This window comes from Styela clava, chromosome 5, assembly GCF_964204865.1.
Source record: "Styela clava chromosome 5, kaStyClav1.hap1.2, whole genome shotgun sequence".
Taxonomy (NCBI): Eukaryota; Metazoa; Chordata; class Ascidiacea; order Stolidobranchia; family Styelidae; genus Styela; species Styela clava.
This window is the reverse complement of record NC_135254.1, coordinates 7,845,657-7,861,877: the sequence shown is the minus strand read 5'-3', so window position 1 is coordinate 7,861,877 and position 16,221 is coordinate 7,845,657. Positions and strand designations below refer to the sequence as shown.

The following is a 16,221-nucleotide window of genomic DNA, read 5'->3' as shown; positions in this document are numbered from 1 at the left end:
AGAACACAGTACTGTACATGCGCAAAATACAATATACATATGTACAGTATTTGAGTCTGGGCAAGCCCGATAGATCATATTTTTACGTAACAAATGCAAGTTTTGCGCTGCCAGGTTCAAAAATGATCGTGCCGAATATTGCGTGTCTACTCTAGAGTCTACTCTAGATTGATAAACGATCTTACAATAACTTCTGCAGTATGCGGAGGTTATAGGATATTGGGTAAATTAGCTGCTTTTGGTTAATAGTTTACGTGTTTCAACCTAAAATCATTCTAATCTTAAAACTAAAATAAGATCTTAATCATAAAACACGTAACAAAGTCTGGTAGGTTGTAATGCCCTGAGGGCAACAAAACCAGCTTAAAAGCGACCATTCGTTATCCGACGAAAAAGGATAACGATGGACGATTTAATTAAACTCGTGCGTGCAGTGCAACTTGGTATTTTGTTCTTTGTATTTGTTAAAATATACACAATTGAAATACATGTATTCGGAACCAGGAGTATGTCTTCATCAGATCAGATCAACAGAATCAGACAGCAAACAACAGCGAAATACTGATTTTATCCCCTAAAGGTTATTGTCTTACTCCAAGAGCAGTGTGATAAATTTTATTCGCAACGGCAGCAGTGACCTCAGAATGCCAATTTTTTTTAATTTTAAGCGAGCAAATAATCACTTGGAGGAAATTGTAAATTAGATACTGAAGTTTGAGCAGTCATGCAACATTCATGGTTGAGAATATTTATTTTTCGCTGTTTGGATATTACATAAATAAATGGCAAGGTTTCTTGAACACTTACGACTAAAAATTAGGCACGCTTTATAACTGAATCGTATGATATAAATAAATCTACTCGGGATGCAGTGTATAGTTCAAATCAACAACTTAAATGAAACATAAAAAATACAAATTTTGTGTCGATTTTATTAGGAATTTATTTAGGAATTAGGACCCACAAAGTCTTCTTATTGTGGTGGAATTTTTTGTATGCGTGTGTGCAGTTATCTGGATATCCAACAGTTGATTGCGAGCAGTGCGGCAGTTGCTGCACGAAAAAACCGCGGCGTCTCTTGCCATGATTTTATGGCGCTACTCAGTAATCAGTATTACCGGTATATTCACGAAGTCATGTACCAGATTTTAGTTTATCATGCAGACTTATATCTACTTCAACCTGAACCCTAACCCCAAATCTATCAAGACTGTTTCAATAAGAAAATGTTCTAACTTACCCAATATTGGGAGCTAAAAAGTCAGACGCCGTGGTTTGGCCATAGCGGCCATGGTTTGGAAAGCTCACCATGGTTTTGCGGCAGCTTCAGACGCCACAAAATACTTAAAACTGCACTTGTAGTAAGGCGTACTATCAATTCTCGTAGACGACCGGAATCGCTTCTTGTGTCCAAATAGTTATCTTCTCACAACTAATCACTCTCCGGCATAATTAGCGATGCAAAGGCGAGAATTCAAGAATGTAATCAGATGTTTAATTGGGTACTCCCGAAGTATGTGAACCAAGACGAATTTTATTGCAATTTTCCTTATTTTAGTTCTATTACGAGTTCGAGGAACAGCCAAGTGACTCCCGTAGTATTTGCACCTGAAATATGGCCTAACCCTAAGCTGGTACACATACTACGTTTCGGTGCCCGCCATCTTGGTTCACATACTTCGGAAGGACCCAATTTTTATCGATAATAGCGAAATATTTACCACCCTCCACTGTTTACTGTGAGTATTGTGCGTGATCTTGCGATTTAATCAATTATTTTCTGCAGAGTTGTTCAGACCTTACCAATTTACAAAAAGGCACTCATGTCGTCATCATATTGTTGCACGTTTGAAGACGTGACGTCAGCTATGACGAGAATACGTCCTTACGTAGACAAAACCCCCATGATGACATCATCCACATTAAACAAAATGTCAGGACATAGAATATTTCTTAAAACGGAAAATTTTCAGGTAAGCATTTTATTTTTTTTCTGCTTGGTACTCTCCATAACTAATTCTAATCTAGCTAATTATTAGACGATGAGATTAGAAAACAAGGAGAGCGATATTCAAATATATGGACACGAAAACCAAAACGAACGGCCAATTTGACGACTCACAACGAGAAAGTGGTTTATACGTAAGTTACGCAATTTTTGATGACTCAATCTCATACAAAAAAAACGAGCATTATAGAGTTAAAATTTTTGCTTTTTGGACACAAACCAACATTATTATCGTTTAAAAGGAAATTCGTTTTTTTTTTTAATTTTGTTTGTCCCTTGGCATTATCAACTCACTCAATGTCTTCAAACCATATTTACCGCGAACAACTTCTTCACAGCCAAATTCTTTCGCGACCCTCAGAAACTGAAATAAAAATAAAATAAAATTCAATAATATAGAAAATATTCGACAGTACTTTCAATTAGACCAGTGAACATCTTAGTAGTGCAAGGAGTCTATTATTGTATATTGCGAACCTGTAAGTATTATCCAATCTTGGAGAAAATTGAGCTTTTCGGTATGTTTTTAACTTTCTTATTGTTTTTTGAATTTATTTTTACTATCTAGGGCCTTTTACTTCACCATATTATCTGATATTGATTTTAATTCTAAATTGCGCTCCTTGCACCACGAAATTAACGGCGTCACGGATTGTTAGCTTTATTGACCTATCTTAAATTCCACAGAAAACAGGGTCATTCAAGATAAGAGGCGCAACAAATGCAGTGCTCAAAATCAAACAGGATTTACCAGACGTGAACTGTGTGGTGTGTGACAGCAGTGGGAACCACGGCCAAGCTCTCGCACGAGCGGCTCAGACATCGGGACTCAAATGTTATGTAGTGATGCCAGAAAACTCGCCAAAATGCAAAATTGACGCCGTGAAAGGGTAAGTGTAATGGTTTTGGCGAATTTCCAGAGTATAGTGCCATTTTTATGCCAGTTTGCACTAAGTAAGCTCCCGAGTAGGGCTAGGCAGTTCGAATCGAATATTCGAAGCGGATCGAAGATATATCAATCAGACAAAAATTTAGAATCGCCGCCATCTCATTTCTTTGCCGTCAAAGGTCGAGATGAATTTCTCGGTTATTTTTATTGAAGCCATACTTTTGAAACGCAATTCTGAAATATAATTCTGTTTTTCCTAGTAATTATTCATGTAATTTGTTTTCTATTGTGTGTGGAAACTCAGTGAACTGCCTGAGTATCGGATTTTATATTTTCAGTAATTTGTCTTTCTGGAAAACCCATCACAATGGACGTTTCCCCGACCCTCGCCCCCTGGAAGATTCTCGCTATACCAGGGGTAGGAAACCTTGCGACTAAAATTAAATGTTGCAAGTCATTAGCGGGCAGCACATACTTTTAGAAAGTTGAAAACCGAGCCATAAAAATCAAGAAGTGATACATCTCTCGTATAGAATTTAGATTAATTTCATCATTACATTGCATTTCAAACATTGCTCATTAAACGAGCAATTGTTAATTTTATACTTGTTAGTTTATAATACAATTTAATCTACACGTGTCTCACAATAAATTCTGTTAGGTAAAGAATATAATCGTCAAAACAGCTGTTTTGTTACTATAGCTCAGTGAAGCGTCGCGTGCAGGATTATATTACTCCGCGGGCCGGATGAGGAACGCCGGCTGGAGGTTGGCGACCCCTGCCCGATACAGTACTTTATCATATTTAAATTTCTAACGCTGATTTCGAGAGTGTTTTGGAAAGTTGGCGCTCCCAAACTGACTCACACGTGCAAAACTACCATTTTTATTCGAAACAACAAACCATGTACCGCTTACAGGTACTAATAGCTAAATTTAGGTTAGTCTATCGCATCGTTTGCAAGAAGAATTTTTATTATTGCAGTAAACTGAAAGTCTTCGGAAAACACAATGACAATTAAGTTATTTGATTCACAACTAATTTTTGGAAACATAACTAAAAACTGACAAATAACACGTAAAACTACGAAAGCTCGACAATGTTCACAACGAGATAGCGATCATAGACCGCCGACTTATCGATCTAGCGGCGTGTATCTTACGCTCTGAATCAATAGCGACGCCGCGTGTCCTATCACTAATTAATTAATAACTCGCTAACTATACGACATAATTCATCCAAATAGGCTTCTGATCCGAGATATGATGAATGCACATGCAAAATCTGGAGCGGATTCAACCTAGCTTTCGTGAGATATCGCGTGTATTCAACAGTCAAATACCTATCAACATACTTACCGACCAAGATCGATAGGTAACAACGTTTAAATATCTGTCTGAGAAAAAGAAGATCTGAGCGATGGAATAAATTCCAATTGTTAACTTATTTATGACGTAACGCACTACCGTATTTTACGAGCGATGTGGCGTGCTTTGAATAATTCTTTTTATTTTTTTGTGAACTTTCGTTAAATTTAGGTATGGTGCCAACGTTGTTCTCTGCGAAGCCTCGGAAGAAGCTCGAAAAAGGGGCGCCGATGACGTCATCAAACAACATGGCGGCGTGTACGTCAGTTCCAGTCAAACTTTTGATGTTATAAGAGGCCAGGGCACGTTGGGCCTTGAAATTATAGAACAAAATCCGGAATGTGATGTCATAGTGGCTGCTGTCGCCGGTGGAGGAATGATATCTAGCATCGCTACTGCAGTGAAGGGCGTTAACTCAAGCGTGAAGGTCATCGCCGCTGAACCGGAACTTGCAAACGATTGTTATATTTCTAAAAAGACGGGAGTTTTAACCCCAAACCCAACTTTTCCGAATACAATTGCCGACGGTGTGAAAGTCAGTGTAGGTGAAAACACTTGGCCAATGATCCGTGACCTCATTGATGACGTCATAACCGTTTCTGAACACGAAATAAAACATGCCACACTGCTTGTTTGGGAAAGGTGCAAATTGGTTATTGAACCGACAGCAGGGGTTGCCGTAGCCGCTGTCCTTTCTGAAAATTTTAACAAAACTTTGTCGAAACTCTTCCCAAATTCGGAACCTAAGAATGTAACAGTGGTTCTATGCGGCGGGAATGTTGACTTCGGTGTCTTACCGGAATTGTTAAACTGTGCGCAGGACTTAGGATAACGTCCATGACTTCAATAGAAGGAAAACTCAAGAGATTCTGACTCCACGAAGTCACACGGTATGACGTCATACCACCCGAAGGATCAATGGAGAGTTACTTAATATTATATATTGCTATATCCAATGCAAAATCATTATTTAAATAAGTAAATGATACTTTTTAACCAAACTTGCCCCAGACTCAGAACCTTTAAAATTGTAACACATTTATCACTTTGTAAATTATCGAATATGCACCAAATTCATTTTGACTGTAAACCTAGGAGAATCACAGATACTTTTTTACCTGCCTAAAAAATGATCTCATATTCTCGAGACAATGGAATCATCGATATTCCCACGAAATCTATACCATTCCAATCTATTTTACAATATATTCACAATGCATTTGACTTTAATTAATTACCGCGCCGATGGTATAAACCGGAAATAATAATAATCTTGCCCAACCAAAATTTCTCCTATCAAAAACGAAACGAACAAGGTTTTGATTGGTCGAAAAAGAACCTTCTTTCCGCAAAAGTAAGAAATAAAGATAGAGGATTTGAACGAAGTAATCTCAAACGCCTTAAATAGAATAACTTAACCCAAAATAAAATAAAAAGTAACGTAGGGGGAGAGGGAAGAACACGCAACAATCCCATTTAAGGTATCGTTCTATACTTTATGCTATATTTCGTATCTTGTACTTTCTACACTTCGATTGTTGTGTTATCGTGTGGTTATTTAAACGGAGCAATAAAATCTTGAAAGATTGTGAAAAGGTTATATAAAATTAACAGGATTTAATTGAACATGTATAACTTCTGATTAATATATTGCTCAATTACGTACAATTACGTTACGCAACAATCATACAAAGCGGCGGGAATGTAGAATTTTCTATTTTACCAGAATTATTAAACTTCTCGTTTCAAGACTCCTGTTAGTTTAAAAATAGGAGTATGACTATGACAGGAGCACAATTTGACTGTCCCGTTACCATGACTCTGTTGACGTAGGTTTGGACGTCATACTGCCCGGAGCTCTATGTAGCGTAATCAAATCTTGTGGATGTCTATATGTAGTACAATTTCAATATTTCTTGAAGTAATTGTTATTAAAAAGTTTGCTCGTCAGAAGATTACTGATAAATGAAAATACTTCCGTCCTCTGGGTGATATTTTTTCCATGAGAATCCGCTCAAAGCAAGTTTACACACATATTCTCTCAAAAGTAAGGGAGACTTATCTCAAAGCTAAATTGCAATCACTGGAATGTCAAGAAATACCGAAATATAACGATAGACATTCAGACTCATCTCTGAGAAAAATTGAGGGCAACCACTAAACTATAGGCTTACCATGCGTCCCGGTTTAGTCGGGACAGTCTCGATTTTGACTTAATTGTCCCAGTCATGCAGTATGGCAGTCCAAGAAACATTTTTAATCAATATCATCACATGTTTCGTTATTGGAGGCCATTATCACTGATTAGTCTATTTATCTATTATATTTATGAATATTACTAAATATGAGTTGGCTATTACTAGGCTTCGAAATCGAACCACGGTTTGTCTATTCCGACCTGTCCCGTTTTTTGTTTCATATATATGGTGAGCCTACTAAAATACCTGAAACTACAGAATTTTAGTGATACATTATGAAATACATCATCCTAACAGTGGTTCTCAACCTTTTTTCGTTCGTGGCCCACTTTCGTTGCATGAAAATTCTGTGGCCCACTAACTTTCTCATGCAAGGGAAAAACTACAAGAAAAACGAGACTATTTTGCAAAAATAAATACTTTTACTTTAAGAATTAGAATGAAAAGCAGCTCAGCATCATTCATTGCTACCACCATAAAAATTTGACTATAGTGACATAAATGAAAGTAAACTTTCCAATAACCATAGTATTTTTTAATAGGCTTGTGGCCACTTGAAAATGTCTCTATGGACCACTGGTTGAGAATATTTGGCCTAGTACAAGCGCCTGTCAAACCTCCATGAACAGGATGCGAAGCATACTAAGAATTAAACTACTGTAATCGCAGCCAAATTTCTTCAAAGTGATGTTGTTCTGGGGAATCTTACCTAGTGAAGGGGTTTGCTCTAGAGATGTACCGATGTATCGGTATCGGGTATCGGTATCGGCAATATCGGTCATTTTTTCGGTATCGGCCATGTATCGGTATCGGTTAATTTAAGGCCGATATTTCCGATATATTAATCTTTTTGATATGGTCCAAAATGTTTTAAGAGATAAGTTGGAATACTACTTTTTAATTTATTTTTTGTCTGGAGAGATCGTGAGCTATTAGCCATACATGTCCCCACTCCCGCGAGAGAATAGGATTCACGTGTTTTTAGCTATTCATCAGCCAAACTAGCTCAACTAATTTGGCTATTTTCGCTGTCAAATTTTAATATTGACATTTTCAATATTACATAGTAATTATGAAGAAATATATCAACACAGCACATAACAAAAAGCAACTAGGCGCCCAGTTTCAAATCATACAGTGGAATTGGGGTTCTTATTAACGGCACATGGACTTTTGGCACGGGTATAAATTCTGACTGTTTATCGTCAAGTCACGAGTATCATTTAGTCCGTCGACATCGATAAACTAAATTCCGAAATTCAAAATATATGATCGCAATTGTAAAATATTTTATATTATAAAATAGTAAAGTAAAAAAACATCCTCGACGGTTATAGGTAGGCCTTCTTTTTGTCGGTGCTAATTGATATCCTTTCATTTTGGCTTTGACTTATTGCGTCGACGATTACGATTAGCCACTAAATAAAATATTTGTAAAATGCTTTTAATTTGAACGTAGGACGGCGGCGCTAGAATGTGTGGGTGATATTCGATATTCTTTTAAACACGAATAACGATATTCGAAGGTCGCGATATTCATATTAAGTTAAAATTTGACATCCGGGCTTATGAGTTTTCTAATTGAACACCGAGATTACTAGCGTTACTGTACAATGTATCTTAATCAGTTGAAGCAAACACCAAACATTAATTTCATATTATGTGATATATATTTTTTTTCGATCTGAAATAATGTGTACTATGAACAACGCTCAAAGACCATTGTTTTAACCAGTCTGCCCTACACAGCACACCTAACTAAGTAATAATTACATAGTATCGGTATCGGAATATCGGTAATATCGGTCTTTTTGTAGCATCGGCATATCGGTATCGGCGTTTTTAGCTGGTATCGGATCGGTATCGGTATCGGCGACAAAAGTGGTATCGGTACATCTCTAGTTTGCTCATGACCCCCGTTTAGCCGTTCCTTGCCCCCTGTTTCAAAAACCCTGTCCCAGCAAAATACTCGAAAAACTCGAAACTTTCATTACCGAACTTCATACATACATTTACTATGGCGGCTTGTCCGATGCCTCTTGTGCTTTAAGCTTAGGACCATACGAAGATCAAGATTTGGGGTAAAATTTTCATCTAATCCAAGGGTGTGCAACCTTTAATACGGGAGGGCCAGATACAAATAACTAGATGAAACCTCGGGCCGCTCCTTTGTGTAACATTGGCTTCCTAGTAGTTGCAGGCTCAAAATTACTACAACTTCAAGTCGGGAGTGTAACCCGGAATCCGGATAGTCTGTTGGTTGAGTTATTATTAAAATCAGTTCCAGTCCGTACACCAATCTAACCTGGTTTTGATGCAACGATATCGCAGAAATGTGATAATTGTCTAGCTGTCGCTCATGAATACACAGCCGCCCTGATAGTGGCTGTTAATATGTGAAAGATATGAGGTAACAAGCAAATTTTTTTTATAAAAAAGTAAACATCTGAACATGAAATATTCGAGCAATCCATAATTGTCATAGTCTTTTAAAAGCGACCTTTCTTATCTGCCTTCGAGTGACTCCCAGTTTTATACTTATTGGACACCAAGAGTGCCTATGAATCGTTTTGGTATCGGATACGAAGTTTCCAATTACTGGATCAGTTTCTTTGAAATTTGAATGGATTGTTCTGTTATTATGCTGTTGTTCTTGTATGTATTTTTCTTCATCGTATGCCGATTTTCCCATATATATATTACTGGATCAATTGCTTTGAAATTTGAATGAATCGTTATAATGCTGTTGTTATTCTTGGAATTTTTCTTTTTGTTGCTATCGTATACCACTTTCCCACTTTGGAATTTTCAGTGGTTAAATATTGCATTTTTCGCTGCAAGCTATTGCTTTTTTTTTATTTTAAAAACTTCTGTATGATTTGCGGGATTGTTTTTTTTATGTGCGACGACGTTATTGAAACTGGGCACCTTGTCGCGGTGCCGCGTTCGCTTTAGTTGCTTGCTAATGGTGGTCAGTCATGAAGACTGCGGTACGGGTAGTCTACTGTGACAGAATGCATACCCGTACTACCTCGTTTTGGCTTTTTTGTCCATATATCAGAGCATTTGTTTGTTTGCTTTTTTGTTTATTTTTCATTCCGATAACAGCTTGGAAAAGTTACATCAAACTTGGCGTTGACAAATAACGCCATCTAAATAAGAACCTGGTCTCGTATTTGCCATTCCTCTGTCATTGGAGTCAGAGCCTACAGATAGATAAACATTCGGTCGATTCCACCATTCTCCTACTAAGGGTCCTTTTGGACCCCATTTCATGAAAGAGTTTTTTGAAGTGATAGCCCCCGTCTGAAATAAATAGTTAGTCATTAGTGGACATCGACGAATTTTACATTCATTCCAAACTTTTGCTTCAAGAATACCACGGTCATTCATCCGAGGTATCTTGTACTTTCAGTAGTATTACGAATATTCTTCTAATTTTTATTATCATTACTATTATATTATTACTAATATAGATGTTCATGCATATATATAAAACTACTCAAACTGTACAACAAGAGTGGGTGTGACATGCGCATAACGTTAGATAAGAATTCATTAGTGATTGAATAAACAGTTTTTATGCAAATCGAGGAAGGAATGAAAAGTTTCTAAATTTGCAAAGGGCAACTTAAACGGTTTGGAACCACTGTTAAATCACTGCATGTCAATAAGTTTGTCAAAGCCATACATGCCGATACCAAGGACACTGCGAAACTATATTCCCAGTAATAGCCTTCAAGCGAAAAATACATACTTTAAACCACTGAAAATTTCAACGCTGTTGGCCCATTAGTCAAAGAGCAAAGTTGTCACATCAAGGAGAAAATGAAAAATACTACAAACAAGAACAACATGGTACTCCTGTAGTATGTGAACCAAGATGGCGGACACCGGAACGTAGTATGTGTACCAGGTTAGGGTTAGGCCATAATTTCAGGTACAAATACTACGGGAGCCACAATGCTAGTCCCCGAACTCGTAATAGAACTAAAATAAGGAAAATTGGAATAAAATTATGGCCTAACCTGCTACACATACTACATTCCAGTGCCCACCATATTGGTTCACATACTTCTGAAGCGTCAACAACATAATAACAAAACAGTCCATAGATCCAATTCGTCCCCAATAAATCATTACCTCAGTATTGACAATTACTCCCGTCCAAACAAGGACATTCTGGTCGTATTTCAGTTTTATCTTTCCCACCACCGCATTGTAAATGCTTTCGGTTTCAAAGTGGGCGGTAACCGAAGTTTCTCTCAAACAAATTTCCTCCGCTACATCGTACGAGACATCCATTATGTCATGAATTTCAGACCAGTAACATGTGTCGTTAAATATAATATCACATAAATCTAAAATACGAGAAGCAGAGTATTAGACTCCGCGCAATTGGTGTGTGTAGCATAAAAATAGATGGCGTTTTTTACAATTTAAGTCTAGCGCGCCATCAATTTAGAATGAACTTTCAACATGTCTATAACGTGCTCCTGGCGGACTTTACAACATCAAGTCATGGAAAGAAAATTTACCATACCTTGCTTTTCATCCCAAGCTGTAAAAAATTGGGAAAGCTATATAAAATCGTAATAATTACGGTAATTTCAAATTTAATAACTTTTTGTATTTCAAATGGGATAGCCTTTACATATTTCTCCCGGGGAGAAGGAAGCCGATAGGATGAATTCATTATATGGCAAACCACGGGCTTACCATTTCATTTCGAGTCGTGAATTAGTTTGTCAGTTATTCGTTTTAGATACATGGGCTTGATGGTGGAGGATGCCACAACCGACCAGCGCTTGCGTGAACCACCCTACAGTGGCGTGAAGATCAGCAATCCTCTTGCACATAATCATCCTAAATCTGCGACGCTAAGTGATAAAAGTAGCTCTAGACATATTGCGAGATATCAGGGTCTTGAACAGAGTGCAAAGCGCAAAATAGGATCGAAATTAGGGCTAGGCATTTCGAATTAAATAGTAAGTATATCATTCAAATTGTTGCCATCTTGTTTGTTTTTGTTCGCCAGAGGTCAAGGTGAAACCGTCAATTCATGTTCATGAAAGTCTCAAAATGAAATTCTGACGACTTTTTCGTTTTATTGAGCTATTTTGTGTTAGCACTAAGCGTATATACTGTCTGCGTGATGGAATCTTTGTTTTCGGTGATTTATACGTCCGGAAGACCCATTAAAATAAAAATAGAAGTCACGTACAGTTACATATATTCCAAGTATTCCCGATTCGAAAAAATCAAATATACGAAAATGCCCAGTCCTACCCAAAATAGCACAATTCTATACCTCAGCATAGCAAGAACCAAGTATAAATTGTCTACTTACCCTGTATCAAAAGCCGTTGTTCCCATCGTCGTTTCCATTGTAGTCGTCATAGAAGAAGTAGTTGACGAATTGTTGTTCATAATTGAAACGGGTAAACTTATTGCGATAATCAGTAGAGTAATTCCAACAATGATAACTACAGATCTCTTTCGGATAGTAACCTTGCCTTAAAAATCATGAATTATAAACATTTGTAGGTACTCATGTAGTTTGTAAACCAAGATGACGGGCACCGGAACGTAGTAAGGTTACCAGGCTAGGGTTAGGCCCTAATTTTAAGTACAAATACTACGGGAGTCACTTGGCTAGTCCCCGAACTCGTGAGTCGTGATAGAACTAAAATAAGGAAAATTGAAATAAAACTATGGCTTAAACCTAACCTGGTACACATACTTCGTTCCGATGTCCACCATCTTGGTTCACATACTACGGGAGTGCCCATTTTTAAATTGAAAATACCACAGCTTATACCCCAGTAATTGACAAAAAGTATTTTACAATTTTGTAAACGAAACATATGATGGCTCAGTAGCAGTGATTTCCCCACACCCCTAAGAAAGGCAGTGTGTAGTGAACATCCCACCCCCAAAAAATTTAAAACATAGCGGCGTATATATCTATGTCAGCCAAATACATAACTTATAAGTTATAAATAGTTGCATCGCTAATGGCAAAATATCTACCACCCCTTGAATTTGGATTTTAAAAAAACACCCCGCCACGCTTTAAAATTAGTACTTTTCGGGTTCGGGTTAGAAATGATTTAAAAATTTGAATTTTCTGCATAATCTGCATTCGAAACCCTATCTTAATAATTACTAGTTATTTATTTTATTTTAAGCGTTGGCGTGGGCTTTATACAAAAGTATATCTCGTGTTTCGACTGCCATTTTCACCACCTCTTTCATGGAGTGATAAATTGTGTAGACAATGCCGGACAAGGAAGATTCTTGTTTTTTCAAAACTAATAGCTCCTTCACATATTTCTATCTGTGGCTTCTTCTATAAGGCCTTGTTCGGACAGAAGGGCATGCACAATCGTCTCATAAAAAAACTATCATATATATTGCTCACTTTTTGTAGTTGTGGATTCTTTATTGTTCATATTGTTTTCACCAATACTTTGTGGTCTTTTCTGATTGTCAATTTCTTTTGTATTTTTCCCATTAACTTTGTTGTTAGTATTTATCGCCGAACGGGAAATATTGCCAGATCCTCCGATATCATTGCATCGTTGAATATCTTCCTTGGTATCGAGGTTAACTCTTTTCGCTTTAAAGTCTGCCATTGCTTATATACGGGGTGGTCGCTAGAAAAACAGAAAATTTTTCCAACCGTTATTTAATTTTACAAACAATAACTTTTACAAAGTCCACAAAACAGTACCCCTGTCAACTTCTCTACGATGATAATCTTCAGCGGAATGACTGCGCGGAACCTTCGTGGATATTTCGAATATATTTGTGATTTATGTTATTTTTTCAATAATAATTTACAAATAGTGAAACTGTTGATGTTAGTAATCGATGGACAATAAATAGGTTATGGCTACGCGCCATTAAATCCTATTTTCTTTCAACAAAACCATTTCAAACACTTTTGTCCTGTAGATACCGCAGTTAAATGTTGCCATTTTTCTATAATCAGATAAAAAAAAAAGATGGTTGCAGGTATGATTCTGTTGCAATGTCTGCAACCACAAGTACAAAAACTTGCCTCGGCTGCTTCACCCGATATATCAGTTGATACCAGAACTGGATTGTACCGGTTTATACTGGTTGCAATGCCAGGAGTGTCATCAACCATACACAAAGTATTGCAATCAATAAATCATTATCTAGTTGGCGCTCCAGAGGTATGTGTACCAAGATGACGCGCAACCTGAATCCTAACCTGGTACACATACTAAGGTCAGGATGTGCGCCTTTTTGGTACATATACTTCGGGAGCACCCTGAAATTTGTAATTGCCAAGTATACCTGTAACAGGTGGTCTGGCCGGAGGCCGCAAAACGCGAGTTTCTAAGAGAACTGATGTTCTAAAAATTGCTATGTGTGACACAGAATGTTTTTAGAAATCGAAACTGAATATGTCAGGATTCGCCAAGAACAAGGGCTTCAAATGGAATTTGCGGACTAAATGGATGTTTCCCCGAGAATTGACTTCCTTGTTTACTTCATGACTATGGCCAATCAGCTCGCTCAGTCAGATTTACAGGCGTCGTCGTAAACATTACCTCGTTTTCGCGTTTTTGAAATCTATTCGTTAGTTTCTAGTTGTGTTTCGGATATTTAAATATATATCAAATAATTCAATGATCACTTTTCAGTTTCAGTATAATTGCAGTAATCGAAAATTAGTGTAGAAATAGCTGTTATAGACTAGGCTAAAATTCTCTACCGGTACTTTAAAAAAACAGATTGTTTGGTAGCGTATTTTAATTCAGTTTGGTTTTTCCGTCTATACATACATAAATTGATAAACTAGCAATGATTAACTTAGGTAAGGCATGTGTATATTTTCGTTTGGAAGCATCTGACAACTGAGCGATTATCATTCGCGCATGTTAGTCTTCGCTATACTTGACTACAGTAAATGTATTTCGAGGGTAAAAACAACATTTTAAAAATGTAAAAATCGAAAAGATAATTTAATGTGGGGCTCCGTAAATAATAGTCTATCTGTTTACCGGCTTCATAACACCAACACTTCGAGAACCCCTGGTCTAGGGTAATTGATCTATGCGTTATCTATCAGTTGTTTTCGTCAATATGCTTTTGTCTTGAATAGTCTATTACAGCGTTTCCCAAAATTCTACGGCCACGGATCACTTACACTTTCTCGCCTTGCGGTACAACAAAAAAAAGGGTAAATTTGATAAAAAAAAACGGTGTAATGCAGCAGTTCCCAATGGGTTCGCAGTGGCGAGTTGACAAATACGACTCAAAAACTAACATATTTGTGTTAAACATATTAAATATGATTGAATATTTTACATAGTACACCTATTATAACTGTTTTATTGTTTCTAATTAAAATTGTGTGTATATGAATCAATAAATTCATTTTACCTTTCTATTTCTTTGACTTTCCATTACACAGTGTTTGCCTCTAATGCCACATCGAATGGAGGTAGAAATACTTGTTGCAACTTCGTAAGCTGCAGGCCTGCAGTTTATTTATCTGCTGAATCAAGTTTAACAAATATGAGTAATTTTTTTTCAGCATTTCGAAGTAAAACCTGGCAGAGATGGAGAAAGAAGAGTTGACTTTTTCCTTTATTCTTTGGACCTACTTGTTTGCATATAGAAAAACCAAAAGGATTACTGTAAATTTGATAATGGACTTAACAGTCAAAAAGCTAGACCGACGGTTAACGAAAATGCCACAACCTTAGTTAGTGCGCTTTAGGCCGACCGCGACGCGTTATTGAACGGTCAGTTGGGCGACAACTCCACGATTCTTAGATCGCTTCGGCGACCAATTTAGATATTATTTTTTTGGTTCCTTTTCCACGGAACACTCTGAAGACGCTCGCGGAACATTGGTGTTCCGCGGAAGACAGTTTGGGAAACGCTTGTCAATGGGACGTTCCGCGGAAAGCAGTTTGGGAAACGCTTGTCAATGGGAAATATTTTTTGTCCTGTCCCCAGAAATTTAGGACTTTCCCATCCCGTGGGATGTTTCCCACTGGAATCCCACTTTCATGAACAACGCTGACGGAATCTCACCACAAAATAGATAATGGGAACAAATATTACGGAAACTGTAACTCTTACGTAGAAACCTTAAATTTGCGGCTTCGACAAGGATATACTGCTAGATCAAGATGATGTTAAACCGAAACTTAATGCACAACAGTCGTGTATAAAGGCAGGATTTGTGGTACCTACATATGTGTGTCATTTGGGTATTAAATAGCGAATGGTTACAATGAATATGTTGTATACAGTCGAGAGCAGGTAGGTAACCATTTGAAAACGTTCCTGCAATTTTAATAACATTAGACAATTTTTCAACAGAATTTTAATATTTTTATGGTGAACGATACAAAGGATAATTAAAGCCTGTGATGGTATACAAGGGGTTAGCATTGAATAAGAGTAACATATGTATCTCGGGAGAAAGGAAAGTCTATATGACAGCATATTCATATATAGCCTTGCTATTCTGAAGTGAGAGAACCCGTTGTTAGTGAATTTGACAAAACGAGAATTCACCCAATAACCAGGTCATGGGGGAAAGAAAAGATGATAAGACGATCGCTTGCAACTCATTTATCAGTTATCTTTATACTTTCAGTCACACAAACTTTTAACAATACGATACAATAATTAACACAAGATGTGAAATATTTCAACATATAAACTCAATCCAACATTCAGCACCAGAACGATAATATGAAATT

General features: G+C 37.1%; 1 protein-coding gene across 2 annotated transcripts; it reads left to right on the top strand.

Moving 5' to 3' along the window:
- The first annotated feature begins 460 nt into the window (after window positions 1-460).
- Window positions 461-5,860, top strand: LOC120344426 (serine racemase-like). 2 transcript variants are annotated; one of them, XM_039413655.2, is made up of 3 exons: window positions 461-1,973; window positions 2,696-2,898; window positions 4,437-5,860. In XM_039413655.2, exons 1-3 carry the CDS (start codon window positions 1,824-1,826, stop codon window positions 5,095-5,097), a joined length of 1,014 nt encoding a protein of 337 aa, XP_039269589.2. In that variant the 5' UTR covers window positions 461-1,823; the 3' UTR covers window positions 5,098-5,860. The 2 variants fall into 2 exon arrangements, with proteins under 2 accessions (XP_039269589.2, XP_077969105.1); XM_078112979.1 differs by lacking the exon at window positions 461-1,973 and adding an exon at window positions 2,018-2,142.
- Window positions 5,861-16,221: the final 10,361 nt, after the last annotated feature.

Excerpts from the sequence above, each read along its gene's own strand:
- LOC120344426 (XM_039413655.2), top strand. The coding sequence starts at position 1,824 with ATGTCGTCATCATATTGTTGCACGTTTGAAGACGTGACGTCAGCTATG. Across the intron at positions 1,974-2,695 it reads TTAAAACGGAAAATTTTCAG|AAAACAGGGTCATTCAAGAT; the intron begins GTAAGCATTTTA and ends TAAATTCCACAG. Across the intron at positions 2,899-4,436 it reads AAAATTGACGCCGTGAAAGG|GTATGGTGCCAACGTTGTTC; the intron begins GTAAGTGTAATG and ends CGTTAAATTTAG.